This window comes from Haliaeetus albicilla, chromosome 17, assembly GCF_947461875.1.
Source record: "Haliaeetus albicilla chromosome 17, bHalAlb1.1, whole genome shotgun sequence".
Taxonomy (NCBI): domain Eukaryota; kingdom Metazoa; phylum Chordata; class Aves; order Accipitriformes; family Accipitridae; genus Haliaeetus; species Haliaeetus albicilla.
The window spans coordinates 31,238,652-31,260,699 of NC_091499.1; the positions used below are offsets into that span (position 1 = coordinate 31,238,652).

Genomic DNA, 22,048 nt, shown 5'->3' on the forward strand with positions numbered 1-22,048 from the left:
CAGTGTCTTTCTTACAGAGCTGGCAAATCAGCGAGAGGAATTCAATAGCAGGCACTACTGGGAGTGAGAGAAAGGAAGTCTTCATCTGCCAACTACCAGCAGCTTCTTTGCAATATTCCCGTATTTCCTGTAACTGCAGGGTTCATCTTGATTTCTCCTCAAGCCAGCTAGCATAAAGGTAAAATAGATGCAGTTATGGTTAGTTTCTGCTACTGTGAATTCCAACTCCGAAGAACAGTGACAAAAAAAGGAATCAGTTCTGCATTTTTAAGAGCTTCGAAAAGCAACAAAATACTGAATTGTCAATATTCACTACGCAGACTAAAAGAAACAAACCACAACCTGTGACAGGCAGATATTTATGTTCACAGGAAGCCCTACCCTGCCTTCTCCGTATCAGCCAAGAGTTCAAAGTATAAAAAGCATTTTAAAAGTTACTGGATTATGTTCAGAGACGCATTCCAAGCAGTAAACAGGAGACTTTCTCCCTTTTGCCATACCTCAGATTTAAGCAGATTTAGGCCTCCAATAACTATCCGATAAGACTCTTCTTTCTGCAACAATGGGTAAGCTATTGCTACAATATGATTTCAGGAGATCAAGTCAAAGCAAGATCCCTCCAAGCCACCACCTGGATAAGCCCTTCCCCAAAGCTCAACTAGAAGGCCACCATGCTCCCTCATTCAAGTTCTTCTCATGCCCACTTAAATCAGAACACCAATAAATTCCCTTGGTAACTGCAGGAAAATTTATATTGAAAAACTGTCACTTGAATACACTTCTTCACAGAGTAGAAACAAGAGTAGCTGGCTTCCCCACCCCCCAGTAAGAAAAATTTGACCTGCTACATTTGTGCTCAAGTCAACAAATACAATGGTAAATGACTAAAATACCAAACTACTTTTCTCCTGCAGGGAAAATCCAAATTACTCACCCTGTTATACATGTATCTAAGCATGAAGTCCAGCAGAAAAGATTTTCCTTTGCGGAAAGCTCCTGCTACAGACACAACTACTATGTTAAGATCTTTGATGTGTTCCTGAAGCAAGATTTTCTCCAATGCTTCTTCATCTAATTCAAAGTTATGGTCATCTTCATGAGCAAGAACAATCTGTATGGGGCGCGGCTTATCCAAATCCACCTCGTCATCTGAGTCTGGCAGGGCATCTGAGTCTGGCAGGGCATCCTCCTCCTCTTCTTCCTCATAATGCTTACCTGCAAATTGACAGGTTACAACATATTAGTAAGTCAGAGCTTAGGGCACTAGACATTTCTTTGAAGTGAAGCCTTGAGCTGGGCTTTCATTCCCAGCAGCAAGAGTGATGTTCTTCAGAACGCACATGTGCAGACAGCGAGATCAACAGCAGTTCCCTGTCCCTTTTCATCAGCTTTGCATATTGTCTACATTTCAGATCTTCAGCATTCTCCATGTTTTAAGAAATCACAAAAGAAAACTGGTTTTCAGCATCAAAAACCCCTTTTAAAGGCTTCTTAAGTATAACTTCCCTTAAAACTCAAGGGCCTTTTATCTGGAAAAAATTAATTAGTTTAAAATAAGCTCCAAAGAGGACCAAAAAAGGCCATTTTTAGATCACCACCTTATATTTGGGGGGGTGGAGAAAAAAAAAAAAAAAATCAGTTTTGCTTGCCAACATGTACAAGCAAGACCACTGATCTAGTATGTAACCCCAGGATTACATACATCAGCAGATGACCAAATTCCTCTCTAATTCCAATACATTACACCTGTCTCAATTCTCGGTAAAGCACAGACTTCAGACTGCCTATTCACTGCTTGCAAGAGGATAAACTCCTGAGCACGTGCAAGGCCTAACACTTCTGGGATAAGAGAAACAAAACATATTGAAGTAGTTTCTGGCTTCATACTCTTCCTATTACATTATTAAGCAAGATTTAATAACAGTAAGTAGCAACTCTTTCAAAAAGAGTTAAATAGTGTATAAAACATTCTCTTAAGAATCAATACCCTTTCAGGATCAACCAGTAGCTGAAAGAACTATAACTCAGATGAGACTGAAGTTACTAGCGAATGATAAATTGAGGTAACATGGCCCCTCAGACATACAGCACAATAGTACCAATATCCGATTTTCCTGACTTCAGGAATTCAGGAGTTATTGGGTTAGAGGCCTAGAAGAAAACCAAATGAACTGACCTGTCCAAGATGAAGTCTCCTCTCTTGTTCACGTACTCCAACATTGAAGTTTGTCCCACAGCAGAAATGAACTCTACCACTGGCCTGATTCCACTTTTTCTATCAAGCATCTGGAAGCGCTTTTGCACTTACAGAATTGCCTCCAACTCCAGGTTTACATTTTGCCATATTGTCAGAACCCCACGCGCACAAACCTGATTGAGGCGCCTTCCAGTTACTTATCTGGGAACATCACTGTATGAATTTAAGTACCTTGGACTGCTAGTCATGCTTGCACTTCCAAGTGTTGCTTTAATGAAGGCAAAGCAGCAGCCACCTCCAGTTAGTCGATGCATTGCATGCAGGTATGTTACATGGCCCTCATGCCTCCTGTGGAAGCAACCCAGAAGCAGTGTTCTCTTGCAGGATGTGTCATGAGGCACCATGGAACACACCACAGTTTAATTCATTCGTGGCAGAGACCCTGCCAATACCCACATGATCTGCCAAGTCATTCCTGCCAGACTTTGCATCCTAGATACCATCCTTAGCAAAAGGCTTACGAACAGTGCTCCAAAGCACTCTGTTTTGCTGATGTAATGAGACATTTGAGTTACTACCGTGAATTTGAAAAACTGGTAACTCGGTGACCCTGGAGTTTTCCAGCAGCTGTCTCTTTAGCCGGTTCTGACATTTCACTTCATTGCAAACCAAAGAGGACATTTCCATTTCCAAGCATCAAATCTGTGCTGCCTGAAAGGCCAGTGGCACTAAATCTTAAAAAGATTGGTTTTAATATATTAAGCTAGAATAGTTTGAACAGGAAGTAAACTTCAGTGCTTAAATTCTAAGCAGCTAGAACTAAACTCCAACATTATCCAAGCAGGTGTGCAAAACAGTCCCCAGCATCACCCTAACTCAAACTGGTTGACAAAGCAGGCCAAAAAATTCAACTGCACCAGCAGGCCTGACAGTTGGAAGGAGTAACTTTAAAAAGAAAAGCTGTCAACAGTACACCAAACTGTACAAACTACATTGACACAATGTTGATTGCCACTTCAGAAGAAAAACTCCCACCTCTGGCCTAAAGCTTTTGTATTCCCAGAAATGAAACAAGCCCTCTTTTTTGAAAGAGTTTACAAAACAGGTTTTGCCCCACATAGGTAGCATCCTTTGTAGGCCAGAAAACTTGGGAGGATAGCCCAGGTGAGGTAGGAAGATTTTCACAGTTAGAAAGAAAGCCTTCAGCATCACAGCCTAGAAACATAAAGGCAATAATTCTATTGATAAAAGCATTAAGATTCAATAGCTCCAAGAAAAGACGCCCGTGTTTTAGCAAGCCGATATTCACACAATGTGTCAAAGCCTCTGCTTCTACATATTCCCCAGGCAACAAGTTTAACTTCATTACTTAAAACAGCCTTATATTCTTTTATTTAACTGCATACTTGACTTCAGCTGCAGTAAAGTATCAGTTTTGTAAACTAAGGTAGATTGTAAAAATAGTCTGAAGCAACATCTGCAACTTCTCTTCATTCACTTGGAGCCTGACATTAACCATCTTTTCCTACCTGGAAGTCAACAGAACCTTAGCAGACCTCAAAGCACAAGCTGTAGCAGCATCCTTCTGCCAGTGCAGAGCATAGCCACGCAATGCCTCTTCAAGCCACGCAGCTTTCCAAACAAACGAGTGGTCTTTTATCATTAGTTATTTCTAAACAAGCAGATCCTCTCTATCACAAGTAGATAGCACTATCAAGAGCTTACACACAATATGCCCTTTAAAAGCTCACAACGTCTTGTTAACAGTATTCTGCACCCCTGGAGCTCGCTCAGCTAAGAGGGGACAGGAGAGAAGATTCATCTTAGGCCCTACTCAATTCCTATTAGATTTCACTTACCCGCAGGAACTGCAAAGTCAAGTCCAGAGCATCAAGTTGGACTTCTTGTCTGTTTTGGGTCAGGTTGGTTTGTTGGGGTTTTTTTTGGTTTGGTTTTTTTTTTTTTTTTTACTATCCAGCCTGCTATATCCAAAAGCTCCCAACCTACCTACAGAAAAGACCATCATTGCCATGAATCAAGCACTTAAGATGGTGGAGAGCTACAGTGTTGACAGCTGTAAAGGAAACTTGATCCATCCAGAAGAGCTGGTTTGATAACTTCATGCTCAAGTTGCTGAGAACACCCTTCCCTTCAAGGGATTGTGAACTAGTTAGCAATTACCAGCACAGACGTTGCACAAGTTAAGCATGTTAACTGTAGAACAAGTGCTACTGCTCGTCCCAGCAGCGTAATCAGCATATGCTAACCTGTCACATGTGCGTAGGCAGATATCACAACCTTTTTGGTCCTTCATACAACCTTCTGGCTGCTTACCCTGTTACTCTGGCTAGTCAATGTCGCAGGCAGCACTGGAGTACTTTGGAAGCCTTTCTAGAAGGCTTCGGCATCCTGGGCAGAAGGATCACATTCCACTTCCAAGAACTACTTTCAGAGCAGTCTCTCAAAAATATTGCCAGGACAAGAAGTCCCACTTCACAGTCCAGTTTTCTGCAAAAGCTGCAGAAGCATTGTAGTAAGTTATGTAAGTAGTTCATAAAATAAGCGTGCTGATAGCACTGTCAAGTCAAGTCAGGCCAGGAGTTAATGAAATTCAGAACATGAAGCCTTACTCCTTAATTCTCCCCACCCCTCCCTTTACTCACCTGCCCCAACATGGTCAGAGTGTACTACTTGAAACTCAGAACATAAGTGGATTTGTCCTAAAGCCCAGTCTAAGGACCACAAACTGCTCTAGGTTCTTGTAATAGTCCAGTCCCAGCAAATCAAGTACAGGAACAGATGAGGACTAACTTCAGAACGGTGGGGTTCACAGAATGACTACCCCTACACTCACGTGTTTCTAGCCAACTGGACAGTAATTTGGACTTGCAAAGCTCATGGCAGCCTCCCTACATAGGTCTCCATGACAACACATTCAGTACTGCTACAGAGGCAACCAAAGCAATAGACTTTTGTTGGTTTGGGGGGTTTTTGTTGTTTGATTTTTATCCTGTCTCTTAATACTTCGAGAAGTCCAGTTCCATCCCAGTAATGAGGTTACAGACCCAGCACACCCACCCCATATATTCAAACTCAGAGAGCAGTTGTTTCAGAAGCACAGCTGATAGCTCCTTGCACTGCATGCAGAACAGCCAGGGAATGCTGCCTCCTGCCAGAGTACTAAAGACAGGCTGGTAGATTCATCCAACTCACTCACAGGGCTGGTCTCAACACTGTTGGAAATCCCCACGTGCACAGAAGACTGGACCTCAGGCTTTTAGTACATACAGAAAAGCTCTCATCTGTCAAAGCATATGGCACTAGAGCTTGTAGCGCAGTGTTGCAGGCCCAGAAAGCCATAGCTACATTTTTCTTTTTTCAAGATGGTCATCTGACCTTTGAAGCTTCTCTACTACTGAACTAACATACTCCAGACTACTCCCGTATCTACCACTCTGGCTGGAGCTGATGCAAAAAGATCAACTGGACTTGCTCCCGAGTTCTGCCATCCATTCAGGCCTATTACTATGGCTGTTCGTTCATCAGTCCCTACTCCATTTTGGCTTCTTCCAACCCAAGTCTTCATTCAATTAGAGCACATGAGCTAACGCACAGTTCTGACTGTGCAAAATCACTTCCTAACCCTGGTCAAACAGGCTAGGAGATACAAGAGAAGCAATACTGTACAGCAAGACACAGAAGCAGACTTGAATGGAAGCAAATATAGCCAAGAGAAGGTACTACCATCCAGTTTCCCTATAAGCTCTTCACTCCACTCAGCAACAACTACAGCAGAACTACTATTGACACTCATCAGCTAAGTATCCAGAACAAACACCATTTCTTGAAATGCTAAGCCAGATTTTGAGAACAGTAGCGTCTTGTGTACGTACAGACAATATTTCAACTGAACAAACTCAACTAAATTACCTGTTTCCTAAAGTATAAGGTAAAATGAAAAGCTAATTCCTGCTTCCCCTAAGTACACAGCTAGCAGCTGATAACCTATTTGTCCTGTAGTGTAACAACACGGGAGTGAGAACAGTCAGCTCAACCTGCATGCTATGAAAATAAGAGACAGCCTGCTTTAGTTGCAAGTTCCTCCCTTTAAGCACATTAATTGAAATAAAGTACCAACATCACTACCTTTAAGTTTCAATCCAAATACAGCTTGACCTCATTAAACACATCATTCACATTCTTTCACAACAAAAAAAGCGCACACTAATTGCTGAACTCAGTTGGTTTTAGATGCATTATAGGTTTTTGATCAACCAGCACTGAATGACAACTAGTAATTGCTTCTCTGGACAGTGGGTTAGACCCAGACAACTGCACACAGATGCAGCACAACATTAAATTTAAATCCCATTTGCTTTTTAGTGGCTTAAGACTTGGATTATGAACAAAGTCTAAAGAAGTCACTTTCATTAGTGTAGATAGCTCTCATCAGTACTCCTTCCATTTGCCCTGTCACAAGGAGTTACAAAGACTTCACTCTGTACATCTTCAAGCTGGTAGTCTTAGTATCTTGTTTGTATAGAAACCTGCACTTTACTAGAAGTTCAACTTTAAATTAAAACTTCCACTACACCTAGATACTTCAGCTCTCAGCATCCCTGAACTGTTTTTCCTGGTGTTCTACAGACACCACACATCTGTGTCCATGCAAAAATGATCTTAAATCTCCCACTCGTAGCTCAATACAGATGCGTGATAGGTTCCCACACACACCTGAATGGTAAAGCAAGCTAAGTGAGCTACACCAACCTCAAACCATCTGGCTTGAAATCTTGTTCTACCTCCACAGCGTGAGGGAGTTCACAGCTTGAATCAAAAGCTTAAAATAAGTTATCATGAGGAAACTGCTGCACCACATTTAAATGTAATGCATTCTCTCAAGAGCTTCACCTAGGAAAATTTCCTTAGAGAGAAAGGAGACAAACTGTTTAAATGTTTCTTGTTTTGGTGTAGTGAACTGAGGAGAGTGTAGGCATGTGCGAACTGAGTTCCAGAGTGTAGAAAAAAAAAATAGGTTAACCTTCAAACCTTATTTGGACAAGGTAAAAAATCTGGCACACCTACTAGAAAAAAAAAAAAATCACTAGATTTAAGTCACAAAATTGTCCTCCCCTTTCTCCAGCAGTCCTACTCCATGCAGTAAACTCACGGCAAGACCCACATGAAAGCTAGGGACTGCCACAGACCTTAATGCATCACTGCCTTCCTATTGCTGACTAGCAAATACTGCCAAGTAGCTCATTTTAAGGCGAGAAATAATTAAATGTTTTGAATATTTCAGCTATAAATAGGACTGATGAGCTAAATTCCAAAGACTTGTTTGGATATCCAATAAGACTGACAGAGGAGACAGGGAGGGGGGAAGACGCATTTAACTCTCTCTGCTCCTTCAGGGCAATGGGATGTTAAGGGACAGATCTAGAACTGTTACATAAACTGTGAGCAGAAGCGAGAAGTACCCGAAGCTACAGTTCTGCCAAGGAAGGGGAAAAAGAAGATATTCTGATGACCTAGATACCTACGAAGCACCATAACTAACCAAACAATAGGCCTGTCTACTCCTAAGTGCTTTAAATTGCTTCTCTGTTGAATGGTCTGCATGCATGCAGGAGCAGACAGCTCTCCCATAGCTATGCAAAATACTGATAAGCTGGCATTCTGCATTCTCCATTTAAGGGGACAGAAAAGCTAGAGGGAGACTTCATTGTAATGAAGAGGTGCAGCAAAAAAGTCAACCCTCAAATTCAGCTATTTTCAGCAAATGCATACAAGTAAGAGAACACCAATAAGCAGAGGCTTAGACAGAAGCAGCACAAACCCTGACACAACCTACTAAGTAACAAAAAAAAAAATTATGTATGCAAAAGGATTGCTTTTCTGAAAGCACATCATGAACTTAGTAAGAAAGATGTTTCTCCATAGCTACAAGGAAAAACTTGGAGGGTAGGGATAGCACCAAAGCATGCTTCTCATCCTTCTTCCACTCTGCCTAAAAACCACAGCTATTATTAGCACAGTCACTGAAGGACCTAACAGGATCTCTACCCACAGTAAGGTTTACCAGTACTTTTCCAGCCCCCTCAAAGAATGCTGCTTTAGAACACTAAGGCAGATGAGAGCACTAAAAGGCCTCTTTCTCACCTTTTCTCCCCTTTCTTACCTGCCCCCCAGGTTCTTGAGAACAGGAATGAGAACCCACCAGATCTGACAATGCCCTAGCTCACCATGGACTCTGGAAACAGCAAGTGAAAGCTCTTTGTGAACACTGCAGGCTAACTGGATCCTTATAGGCCACACAGATTTAAATTAGGCAAACTTCTGCTTGTATTTCAGAGTGATTTTATTTAAGGTTTTTGCTCACCCAGGAAGATTCAGTCAGTATTTTCTAATTCGTTTAGGCCATAACTACATTTTATGTACCTTGCACGTATTCCTCATGTCAGCAGCTGACAATTTAAACAACGATCAGCTAACCCAAACCAAGATTTTGATCAAGAAGGACAGGGTGAAAAGAGTAAGGCAAGACGTGCCAACTGCAATCACCCCTTGTTTGATCTTTAGATTAGCAGCAAGAATAGGTTTAGTCACCCAGCTGCATCTCTACCACAGCCACAGAGGTGCTCAGCAGCAAGCAAAGCAAGTGCTCGCTTTTGCTGTACAGGGAGGTATGCCAAAGGGCCAGTTTTCATACTCATTTCCAGGATAAACAAGCTGTCAGTCAGGAACACCAACAGGTTTAAGGAAACAGAGCAAGCCAAAGAGGCTTTATTTTTTGCTTTTTGATCAAACCACGCTTCTAACAATCTGAAGCTTCTAAGCAAAAGTGATCTTTCAGCCCAATATCCAGTTTACACTCAGCTTCCCACCTCCCTTTAAGTTCCTGTAGCTAAGAGAGCCTCCCATCCAGCCTTTTCCAGCACTGAACTCTGTAATTCTGTTTCAATAAAGTTCTACATTTCATTTCAAGAAATAACAAGCAGCACACACAGAGAGACTGGGTTTGCCTTAAGAAACTGCCTTCTCTAGATGAAGTAGCTAGCAAAACTGATACAGTAACTACATTCAGACACCTTCATGGGGTATTTAAATTCCTCCTTCCTCTCCCTTCTCAACTGTTCTTAACCTGGTAGTGCCACTAACACACCCACCAGATGAAAGGGAAGTGTTTCTGGGGGAAACGCAACATGTGCCAATACAATTAATGCCCAGATCAAGAAGGTAAATCAAAACAGGAAAAAAGCCCCACACAAGTCACATTTCAGGAGAACTGAAACCAGCAAAACAGATCTCATTTTGCATGTGTTCACACTTTATCTCCACTGGAGGAAGAGATTTTTCTCACACAGCAAAAGTAGTTTTCATCACAGTCCCTGCTGCTAAACAGGTAGAGAAAGAGGCCTGGGCTGCCATATCACTTTCCCTGCAATTAACCCATAATAAATGATACAGCACCTAACCAGATTCATATACTTCAGAGCCCCGCACCTACTCTCCACAATTCCTGAGCCTCTGCCAGGCATCATTGCTGTTGCTACACAGAAGTCCCTTGCTAAGGCAACAGCTCAAAGTACATTTATTCTGCCAACAGGACAGCACCAGTAACTGCCTCCTCCTCTCGCCTGTTGCCTCTTCAAGCCCATTTCAGTAGCACAGCTGAGTCTTAACCACCCACTCACACAAGGGCTCTCCCACTCTTTCCCATTTCCAGCACCACACAGTACCACACTGCCTTCCCTGCTAATTTTGCCACATACCCAACACTGCCAAGAGTCAAGTCAGCTAAACAAACCAAACCAGCAGAAAAAGCAATCCAATATGAACAGTTTTCTACAAACTGTATCACCTCATTAAGAGTCCCATGAGCACTAGAGCTGAAGATAAACAAAAAACAGAGCTATGCTGCTTCATCTGCAGGGCATACGGTCAGTTCAGCTGTGCTGTTGAACACTACAGGCACTACACTACTCTGGGTTGGCACCACTGTCCTAGGTCCAGGAACCAACTTATCTTGAACAAACAAACACAAGGTGATGTACTGTGCACTCTACAGCCCCTGAAACACCTGCACCAGCACAACTGAGGGGGAGGCACAAGCTGCTTGACTGGGCACAGGTGCCAAAGGAAAAGTTCAGCTTTGTGACTATAACCTAGTTAGGCTGGAAAACTTCTCCAGACTCTCAGAACTCACAAGTACAGTTAAGAAGTGTGTTCATGTGGAGACTGACTTAATGATATGTGATAACACTGCAAAGATGGGTAGACAACTGGGCTGTAACTGGATCGGACTGTGTGTTGCCAAGGATTTGTCTAGATGTGAAAGAGTTCAGATTTAGGCTGGGCTAGCCAAAACATTTGTTAACCTTCACTTAACAACAAGGTTTCCTTCCTTTGCAAATGGAGGTTAACACTTGTTTCAGTTTTGTCAATAACATAGGCTAGGATGCTTGAACTGGTGGGAAGACCTTGAGCTTGGCATAGTCCTTCCTGCACTAGAGGAGCATTCCCTTGAACGTTCCTACTGATTATACTGTACCTGCTAAGAGTTGTCTCTACTAAAGAGCAGATTAGAAGAATTTTGATTTCAAAATCACCAGTTACGTTGTCACAAGGACGTTGTAAAACACTTACACTTTAGTAGCTCAGTTCCATGCAACAAGCACCTTCATATCAGTTCAAAGGGCTCGAGACTTACCTTCTTACCGAAGCTTCTTTAACATCATTCATGACACTTGTTACCACAGAAACCTCAGCCACTGCTAGCAAAACAAGAGTCTTAACAACAGGAGCATTCTTGGTTTTTAAATGGCATTTTCCTGGGACAACAAATGCCATTGTTTTGTGTACATACGCTAATGACTGCTGGCCAGTCAAGCCTAGTGGTGAGTATAGCATTAAGGGGAAAAAGAAGAGAGTAATCCCAGAGGTAAGGCAAGCCACACCATCCTCCTGAAAGTAACAAACACAGACGGGGAGTTGGTTACTACTTTTCTTTACATCAAGTGCTCGGACTAGTCTGAATACGTCTAGCCAATCTAACTGCTTTTCTATAGGACAGGACAAGATACCATATGTCGATACCACAAATGGTTTAATATCCATCTTTCACTTGGGTGGAGAAGGAAGAAGGAAATACAACTGTCTGAAGCCTGTGTGTTTAACACCCCCCTCCAACCAACAGTTTAGCCTTTGTACATCATATTTATTGTCCTCATTCAGTGGATCCATGAAATCTTTCCTTACAGCATATAGAGGACAAACACTGGGGAGAGAAGCCTAGATTTAGAAGATGAACCTAGATATAGATAGCAGTGTGCTGCTCTTTAAAGCTCACAAAAGCTTAATCTAGTCAGTTCTAATGCACTACAGAAATAAGAAGTCAACAACAGCTTAGACTACAGAACAGCTCAGTTTGATATTTGATTAATGAAACAGTGATACGTCTGCAACTCGAAGTACTTGGACTGAGACTCTAAGAATAACATTCAGTCTATCACAAGCCAACTTCCAACCTCTTTCAAAAGCACCAGATTGCATTTTAAGGGTCTCCTCAAACAAGCAGGATTCCTAGTAGCATCTGAAGGTTCCAGAAGTATTTAATCGCATCTGCTAAGTGTTCATAAAAGATAGCGTGTTTATTTTTCCACTGAAAAAATTAAGCTTAATAGCAGAAGTTGCATTTCTTAATGCTCCTACCACCATTATTTTATTTTGAAAAAATTTTTTTTGCCTTTTAAATCTGAGCAAAACATGTGCTAAGTTTTCAGTAGCTGCTTACTTCTACAGTAGTTAGCTCTAGAAAATACCCCAGTTCTGCCCCAGTCCCCATAAGCATTACTTACTGCACTTTTCCAAACAATTTCTGTACTAAGAAGTCTGACATACTAGCATTTAGAAAGATTTCCTTTTAAATATTTTGTACTGCATTCCCTCCTTTATCCCCATGACAAGCTTAAGACTTTGTTGCCTGGAAGATAAGTGACACGTGCCTTGAGGGCAGCTTTAAAGCCATGTTTAGAATCACACTGCTGTCATTAAAAGAACAATTCCTTAGTATTAGTTCAGAATTACAAAGTATTTAAGAAATTATTTCTCTTAAAAGCAAGATAACTTCTTGTTTTAAGAAAGTGATTTGGCTGTATCAAGAACCTTAACCTAATCTTCTACAGCAGTCATTTTCACTACTATTCTATGTCTAAGCAACACATTAAAGGAAGCCAAGCTTCTGCCTCCATGCCTAGCAGTTCATGCACTTCAAGTGACTGTTCCTCCCCTGAAATCAGTACTGTGACTACTTCCATATTAGGCAGAGGATTGACAGATGGTACTTTTCATTTCCCAGTTGTTTAAGGTTTCCCAAGTAAATCACACTACACAGACCAAAATAAATGAACAGCCGTAAGTAAAACCCAGAAGACCCTTTCTTATATTTACGTGAGGAGCTGAAACTGCAGAAGGGGTTGAGGAGGGGAGGGGAATAAGACATAGCATGCAAGTTTGCAGGCAGTAGTATCATAGGATTGAGCTTACAGAGACAGTTAAAATAACTGCACTTATTCTTCCACTCAGCAGTACCACCCTGTTTGAGAAGATAAGAGGTGAGAACAAGTTTTCCAAGTACACACGACACACAAGAAGTAGTCATAACATGTCAGTACAAGCAGTTGACACATGTTCTCCAACAGATTTCTATGATTTCCAATCCAAGTAAAAAAAAAAACAACAACAACAACAACAAAAAAACCCAAACAATCTTGTTGTCCTGGAATCATTACACAACACATTGCTCAAAATATACTTCAAATATTTTACTGAGACCAACAAGAACTTGTAAATTCAACATGACTATCTCTAAGGCAATGGTGAAAAAAATAAAAAAATGTATTACGATTTGACACTAGCTACAGATTGGAACCTGATTCTGATCTCACTTAAGCAACAACTGCATAAGAGTAAATTAAGTTCTAATCTTAAATACCAATTTACTGGAAATTACATTCCACACTCCATGTCTGTAACCTGTACAACCTTCTATTAGTTCAAGTCTTCAACTCCACTGCCTTCCAGGTTTTGGCTTCCATTCCAGTCTTTTAAGAGAAACCTGCCAAGACTTGCAGTAGCACACAAACCCCACCTTGCCATGTAGAAATCACTGGTATGTAGGGCTGAAAACGCAATCAGTCATTTGCTCACTGTCTGCACTGAAAATAAAGCTGGAAATACATCTAGAACAAGAAAAAAAAATTAGATGAGACATCTCCCCTCCTGGCAAAAGCATATCAGAACATCCCTCACAACGTACACAAGCCGTAAGTAGAGGCCCAGTAACCAAGCTGTAAGCTGAGTCCTTTCCCAAAAGGCACTTTGTGCAGTCTTACAGCTTTGACAGATCTCTTACCTATTCCTCCAGGATACAGAAGAGCAGGGTGATTCTTTTAAAAGAAGCTGGTCTTTCATAAATCATTTCTGCAGAGGCCCAAATGGACTTCTCTGTCACATTATATTTGATTTCCTGTTAGCCCTGCTCATGAGTTCATCAAGCTGGCATCAAACAGGAATTTCCATACCCAGCTTACCTGCATTCACTCAGGTAACTTTTCTCAGACTGCCTTGGATGATGCATGGCTCAGTGATGCCATCTTTGGTATCAAACATTCTGCTTGAAGTTTTTCCAACCTTAAAGAGAAGCCAGCTACTAACCATTATAAAATCAGCATAGCTATTTTTTCTGTTTAGTTAACAGGAAAGGGAGAAGAGACTTATTTAGCTTCACAGATCATACTGAGCATAAAGATCTATTCTCACAATAGAATGAGATACAAACTAGTCTTGTTACCTCAAGGAGAAATGTCCCCATGAAGCAGCTGGAATTCTCTGTGATAGACTCCAGGCAAACTAACTAGAGAGCTTTAGGATATCTAAAGTCCATGAACAACCTGCTATGGAGGTAATTCATTAAGTGAATTTACCAGCTATGGCACTATAATGATGTATGTACGCTCCCTCCCAAACGGGGAGGGTAAGCTCCTTGCTTTGCTGCAGTGAGAACTCCAGTTAAACACCAACAGGCAGTTACTTGCCTAGCATTAATTTATACCCTAGATCATCTCCCAGTAACTCGTTTGTAGAGCTACAGAATACAATGGGTATTACCTTCACATCTTAGGAGATAAATCCAGTCAAATAAGAATTAACAGTGGGGGAGGAAAGACAGATCTTCAAATTCCTCAGATTTCATTCCAGGTTTCTTAAATGGGCAGAAGATCAACTTCTGAATTTAAATGCCTTCTGAGTTCCTCCGATTTTTATATTCCATGCATTTCAAAAAAGCATGCTTAGCAAGCACATAAAATCTTGCTATCCCAGAAATGAACACTACACAAAATATATTAATTTTTTTCAAAAATAAAGAGAAGTTAAAGGTCAGACAAGTTGCTGCTCTCACAACATTAGTCCCTATTACGTAATAATTTGCTGCTAGAAATGACTTGATTATAATCCTTGTCCTAATAGACATCACTCATTTCATGTCAGTCATTTCTTTGCAGCTAACTGAAATAGCAAGCATCAATCTGAGCAATGTTTTCACATATATTTCAAACTTGCTCATCTGTTTGCTCTGGCATTTCAGATACAAATCCCAACCCTGCAAATTGTATTCCTGTAAATCAACTCAACTCCCTACACAGCACTATGAGCTCAAAATCAGCTATAGGATAAGATAATGTTCTTCATGTCAAGAACAACCTTCCTAAAACAAGGAAAGCTACTTCCATCTTTCCTCCAGGACATCTTAAGGAGTTCAAGTTGCTGAAAATGTTTTGAGAAAGAGACCCAGTTGTTCTCCAGTAAGAGTAAAGTCTTAAGAACCAATGTATGTAAGTACTTCTGAAAACTTCCAGTTGTTTACAAACGACAAATACAGCAGGCCTGCCTATGCAGAAGCTTAGAAAATATTTTTGTGCCTTGCTCACCTTAAGTAGTCGAGATTAAAGACAAAACCTTAAAATACTAATGATTGGTATAGTAAGTTTGAGAAGTTAATGCAGGATTTAGCAGGAAGCTGGAAAACTGCACTCAAACTGGCAGCTTGCAGATCACACTGTAGGCACAGCATGCAGCAACAGTAAAAACAAGGAAACAATTCAGCCTGATTTTAAAGTTTAAAACTTCCCATTCAAAGACTGCCATGCCAGGATATCAAAAATCATCCCCATGACAGGGCCTGTTCATGACTGCAGTGCAGTAACAAGCAACTTCAAACTTCACCTTACATAGAAAAGTTAGATTTAAGTGAAACTTGGCAGTTTTCCTTATGAATGTCCTTGGAACAGTTAGAAACTTTTACAGACTGTGCTAAGATGTACAACAGACTACTAACAACCGGCACAAAGTTAAAACTATTTTTATCATACTGCTGAAGTGAAACCTGCGATCCAGCTTGCGCTGGAGACTAACACCGCTGCAGTTCACTACCAAAGCAAGAACAACACAGAATTTAATCTACCTGCATTTCCATCCGTGTATTACATCTGTTTTTTGCAGCTGGGCAAAACTCAAAAGTCAGAGAGGATGTGATAAGTGCTCTTCTACTACACTGGGGGAAAATCCCCAGCCCTCCTCCCCTCCAACAGACCCGCTCTTACCCAGTCTAGCCAGCTTGAGGCAGCATCCCTATTCTTATTAGGACAAGAAGAGAAAACAATCCCTCATCCATCACAAGTATTTTGCTCCAGTCAGTAGTAGTTTATTAGCACAGTCAGTAAGTAAACATTAATCACTGATATTTAACCAAAACACAGGGACTGCACAAGGCACAAGGTACCTGAGAAGTATCAGCACTCCTGCAAGACCTGGCTCAAGCATTCTTGTCCATGCAAGATGAAGAAGAGCTGCGTGGCCTCCTAAACTAGGAAAGACTGTTGTTATTTAAAGGAATGCTTTTATGATAGGTCAAGTAAAACTGTTCTGTGCTAGAACTGTTTCAGAAATGTCTTTGAGTTGTAGGCAGGTAAACGTGAAAAGAAAGTAATAGAGCCTTCCTCAACCCCACTCCCTGCTTCCAAAAGAATTCTAGTTGAAACACCACAGAACTACTGCTATTATTTGAGGAGGAACTGTAACATCATTAGTGACTTTAGGGTAAGCTAGAACGTAATAGCTTTTAAGCAACACGTAGTAATGGTACAGGAGGAGTTATAGGCCTTTCCTGTTAATTTCTCTTCTTGTAACTATTCCAATCTACCACTCCACTTCATTTCATTGTACAGAAAGCTCTTCTGCAGGCAGGCACAGATCATCCATAGCTGTACATGCAGACCCTATCAGTTAAGTCGTCCCATGCCTAAAGTACACAAGCAACTTGACAGTGACATGTACCATCATTAGTGGTGGAAGCAGGCACACTACCTCAAAGGCCGTTTATTACAGGTGTGCTGGCACTTTTATGACCCTGAGACAGTTATGCAATACTCTGATACTTTGAGATTATTAAAATCCATAGTGATGAAAACACAGAGAGCCATCAAAGAAAATTCAGCAGTGCTCGTGGGGGAGAAACCAGTACTCACACAGTAAAGCAGTATCGTATCCTCAATTCAATCTCTGGACTCTTTAAATTATTAAAATTGCAATGCTGCCAAACACAATCAAACATTTCCACATGCTCAGAAGCACTGCCTTTTCCTCCCTATAAAAAGAGTCAGTGGAGTAGCCACTCCACACCTGCCAGCTTATAGCCCGGTTAGATTTCCCAGTCTCTAGCCGGCTTGCAAATGAGGCAATTGAAACCAATAGTGGCACATGGCATCTGCTAGATTTTGTTTAATCGTGCCCAGTCCAATCCTTCTGCTTTCAAATTAAGTGAGAGTTATACAACAAAGACGTTAAAATAGTTCAGTGTTCTAATGCAGTGCTAAAAACCTCACACGATTCAACTTCGTGTCCAAGTCAGTACAGTCCTCGCAAGCCCCAGGTCCACCCTCACGTGGAGCATGGCAGGGAGAGGGTTACAAGCTCTCAGCTTTTAAGCTATTCTTGAGAATAAAAACACATTAAAGAAAACATACTGCGCATACTCCAGCACAGCCGAGGCTCACCACCGAGCCACAGCCATGTCCCATCACCACCAGAGGATAGATCACAGGCAGGAACAGCACTGACGGTGGAGCGCACCGGCTCCGGGGGTGTGTGTGGGGGGAAGAATCAGCCGCCTCCTTCCCCGCGCTGCCCGGTGCTGCCCCCTCCGCAGGTGGACGCGGCTCCGAGGAAGCAGGCGCCCTCCGGGCTGCCTCACCCCGGCCCCGGCGGCGTGCCAGCCCGGCGCCGGCCGGCCCCCCCCAGCCGCACGCCGACCCGCGGCCCCCCGCGGTGTACGCACCGGCGGGGAGTAAAGGGCACCGGCCCCCGGCCCGCGCCGACGGCCGCCCCCGCTCCGGTACGGGCCGCCGTCCGCACAGCGGGAGGCCCCCGGCCGCGCAAGGGAGAGCGGGGTGACCCCGCGCGGGAGCGAGCGGCGGGGCCGCCGCACCGGCTTCCCCCGGCCGCCCCTCGAGAGCGGGGCGTCGGGGCGGGCGGCCGCCCCCGCCATTTTGAGGGGGGGGGAGAGACAGCGGGGCCTCCCCCGGCGCCGCCCGCCGACAACTCCAGCCGCCCAGCCCCGCGCCTCCCGCGGGCAGCCCCGCCGCCGCCGGCCCGCCGCCGCCGCCGCCCGCCCGGGGCGCGGAGGGAGGGTTGGAGGTGGGGGGAGGAACCGCGTTACCTGCCGGGTCGGGCCGTTGGCGGGCCGGACCCGCGCGCCGCGCCGCGTCCCTTTCCGCCATCTTGTCCGGGTTTAAAATTAACTCGCCGTGACGTCAGAGCTCCGCCGCGAGACCTTCATCGCCCGCCGGCGGCAGCGCGCGGGCAGGGCGGGTCCTAGCGCCCGCGGCTGCCCGCCCAGGGAGGGGGAGGAGCGGCGCACGCGCGGCTCGCGACCCGCCCCTCCTCCTCCCCCTCAATCCCAGGGCGGCGCATGCGCCGTCGCTCTCGGCCCGCGCCCGCCTCCCCGCCCGGCGCCGGGGCGATGGGGGCCGCGGCCCCGGGGAGAGGAGACGGGAGTCCCCCGCCTGCACCGGGAGGGAGCCTCCCCTCCGCCTGAGGGGATCGGCGAAGCCCCAGGCGGCGCGGGAGGCGGGGGGAGGCCCTCTCGCTGCTGCGGGAGAGATACACAAACACATACAGAGAGCCCCCTTCACAGCCCTGCGCCCCGCCGTCGAGTAAAACGCGGAGGGCGCAGGGCTCCAGCGCTTTTGGGCGGCAGGGACGTGTTTCGGGCAAAGGGATGAAAGGTGGCGCGGCAGGTGAGGAGACCCCGAGGGCTGCGGGAAACACCTCAGGGCCAGCGTCCCTCGGGGATGCCTCGCTCCTCATCAGCCCTCATCGGCCCGCCGCTCCCAGTCATCCGCCCACTGCTCCCAGCACAGCTCGCTCAGGTAGAAAACACAGCCTGCCGCCTGCGTGCCACCAGGCCCATCACTGAAGGCTCACTGATGGCGTCCATCTCTATCTGTGCCGCACCGCTGTCCAGCCGGGCCCTCGCTTCTCCTTTTCCACCTCTGTTGGGCCACCAGGACAGCCGGGAAAGCGACCCAAGCGCTCTGTGTTTCTGGCAGTAACGCCAGCTCCTCGCTCTGGAGGTCTCGCTCGCTGTGGCACTGCTGCTGCTTTTGGGCTGGAAACACACAAAAGGACGGCTGTAAATCAGAACAAGCCACACATGTCCCCAAGGGACCAAACATTCCTGCTGTTACTGGGTTTTGCAAGAGTCTTGTTCCTCTAAACCCAAACTGACCTTCCTGCGTCCTTTTAAAAGGCCAACTCTTAAAGCTAGCTGCCTTTACTGCACAAAGGTTTTAGGTCTGTGAGGCTTCCTATTGCTAAAGGTCACGTAAACCTTCACAATCAAGTTGGTCGGTGTGACCTTGTCAAGACAACATATTTGTCTGATAAATCAGCATGTGAAGTGGGCAACAGCTTTGCAAAAAGCCACCTCACCGTGGTAATGCTCTCTGTAGAAACCAATTTTCTCAAAGTCCTGAGCTATGCTAACTTACTTGGTCCTGGAGCTGCAACTTTTTGAGTGACAGCAATCTAAAAAACAAGCAGAGTTTGGCTCTGTCTAAACAGAGGTGGAGGGAAAGCTCGGAAGAGATCCTGAAAGCAAAAACCAACAGGCTGTCGTGGCACTTGGAAATGCTTTAGAAACCTTCTCGAAACCCCACTTTCGGTCCTTTACTACTGAGGTAGCACAGAAGGGTCTTCCTGACATTGGGATCCATTAAACTTGGTGCTGTGCTTACAGTGGCAGTCCTTGCCTCGGAGAGTTTAATGTCTAAAACACATCAAAAAGACATTAAAATGTCTAAAAGGTGCTGCAACCACAGCAAGTGAGAACTGCAGAGGGATGCAATGATCAAACTAATATATATTCAATTCTAGTTATGCTACTTGGAATAATAAAATATGCAATGCTGTAAAACTGTCAAGAACTTTATTATTCTAGATCTACATCAGCATAAATGGAAGCAGGATTCAACCCCTTTGTGCAGAAGTCTTGGTATACATGCTAGGAAAAAACATTGCCATTGGCCTTTTGCAGTTTAACACCCTCTACTTATTTGGGGAAAATGAGTGTGCCATTGCCTGTCCTAATCTCATCCCTAGTAAGTCAAGAGGAAAACCTTTCCTGACATCAGAAAGAAGGCAGAGCACACTCTGCATACAGAGGTATTTCAGAGATGCAAAGGAAAATACGTTGAAGTAAAACACATCGAAAGCTAGAAACACTGTTAACTGACAGACTTAAGCTTCAGCAGCTCAGTAAGAAAACTAAACTGGGAAAAAAACCCACGATACTAAAGAAGTTTCCCAGTTCTGTTGTTAGCAAACAGGCTTGGTTTCTGATCAAGTCTGGAACAGTTTACGCGGAGAAGTTTGAAATAGCGCATATACAGACAGATAGATTTCTGCTCCGTGCAACAGGATTTGCTGCTGCTGTAACGTGAGAACAGAAGTCAAGAACTTGGAGGTCAGAAAGCTCAACTTTAATTCTGTCCTTTCACGTTTGCAGGAAGGAAGGAGACATTTTCTGAGCTGAGGATTTTACTGTCAACATGTCATCCGCTGGCTGCAAAGGGCCCCATCTCCACCACACTCCCAGCTCCATGCCACTTTCCTCTGAGCCAGGCTATGCAAGGAGTTAGCACTGAAACTGCTTAAGCTAGCTGTGGATTTAGCCTGAAGGGAGCGTGGGAGCAACTGTGCAAACCACTGGCAGGCTGTGGTGGAAAGGGACCGCAGGAGCAGGAGGACACGTCTAACTCGCAAGTGCAGGTTGGGCCAATAGTCCCCTCAACCAGCAAAGGCACAGTTTTGAGCTACAGACAGCATCTTCTCCTGGATTTGGACATGCTGGTTTAAAAAACTGCTGTCCCAAGCTTGTCCCCAGCCCACGTTGGGCCAGTCGACACAACCAGTGTCATCAGCGCAATGAGCCATCTCTGCCCAAGGCAAAGGCTGCTCAGCCACCCTGCTGGGTAAGTTGTCCCCTCCCACAGCTGGAAGGGAAACAGATCCACCACAATGTCTCCTGGCCTTCAGGCAGCATGCCACGGCAGGAGACAGAACAGTTCCAGACCCATGCAGGCAGAGTCACCCACTGGACACTAGAAGAAGCCAGATCAGACTCAGGTTCTTTATGCCTTTCTGTATAAAATGCTTCTCGATCCCTGTCAGCTAAACTGTGCAATGCTGCTGGCTTCGTTTAAGGTGACCTGCATGATGACAAATCCATAAGCCAAACACCCACCTGAAGCATGCTGAACACCACTCCTGGGCTGGGGAACAGAGTAACGCCCCATCCTGAAGGGCTGAGGGTCCTGGGATGAGCTGGAGAGGTCTCTGTTGGTGGTACCGCACTTACCAACGTCTTTCCTCATCTGCTTCAGGCTGCAGAGTCCAAGCTAGTGACAAGGCGTCAGTCTTCTCTCCAGGCTACGCAGCACTGCAGGCAGCTAGGAGCTGAGGACAAGCAGCCATGAGATAAAGGTGGTTCTCCTGGCAGCCCCCACCGTCCGCAGCAATAAGGTGCCTCCAACCCCTTGGCTGCCATCCCTAGGGCCACCCAGGGCTTCTCAAGAGAGAAGACTGGGGAGGCGAGGAGGGGTGCAGCCCTGCAGTGGTGAACCAACACTGGCACTACGAACAGCCAGGGCAGATGGTGGTCAGCTGCCCTCCCACCAGACACCACCAAGGGAGCTGCATCACTCGGGCAAGCCTGAGATTTCCCAACAGTCTCCCACTGGGAAATCCGCCTGGATCTCCAGCTTGCTCCCAGAGGCAAATACGTGCCCTCCGAGAGTTTGGAAAAGCCCTGCAAGGCACCTCATCTCACTTTTCTCTGAGAAGCACCCAGGCTGCGGCACCATGGTCCTACTCATAGGCTTCACCTACTCACAGCTTCCCACCTCTTCCAGTTGGAGCCCTCCTCCCCTCTGCACAGTGCCAGCAGGGACTGGAGGCTGTGCTGCCCACCGAGCCCCTGCCCTCTCTGCGCTGGATCCTCCCGTTGACTCCCTCTTCCCATCACCAATCCCTGCGCCCTGCCCACATGCAGAAACACGCTGCTTAGCCCTGCCCAGGCTGGCTGGTGTTTGCCTCACCACCTCTGCGAGGATCTCAGCTCCATAAAGAGGCACGCTTGGTTTCATATGCATTTTTTCTGATGTTCACCATTCCCCAAGAGCACCTCCCTTAGATTCAGGGGTGCCTTCATCTGTCACAAAGGTGACCTAA

General features: G+C 44.9%; 1 protein-coding gene across 3 annotated transcripts in view; it reads right to left on the bottom strand.

Annotated features, from left to right (window-relative positions):
• The window catches only part of ATL2 (atlastin GTPase 2), a 43,966-nt gene extending 22,163 nt beyond the window's left edge, over nt 1–21,803 (bottom strand). Inside the window, exons 1-3 of one of the 3 annotated variants that reach the window (XM_069805246.1) lie at nt 21,648–21,803; nt 21,063–21,274; nt 935–1,215 (exon numbers count right to left, since the gene is read on the bottom strand). In XM_069805246.1, the coding sequence (XP_069661347.1) occupies nt 935–1,215; nt 21,063–21,192 (411 nt within the window). In that variant the 5' untranslated portion in view covers nt 21,193–21,274; nt 21,648–21,803. Of the gene's footprint in view, nt 1–934; nt 1,216–21,062; nt 21,275–21,647 lie in introns of those variants that run through there. The other 2 variants (XM_069805245.1, XM_069805247.1) reach the window with 2 other exon arrangements.
• Nucleotides 21,804–22,048: the final 245 nt, after the last annotated feature.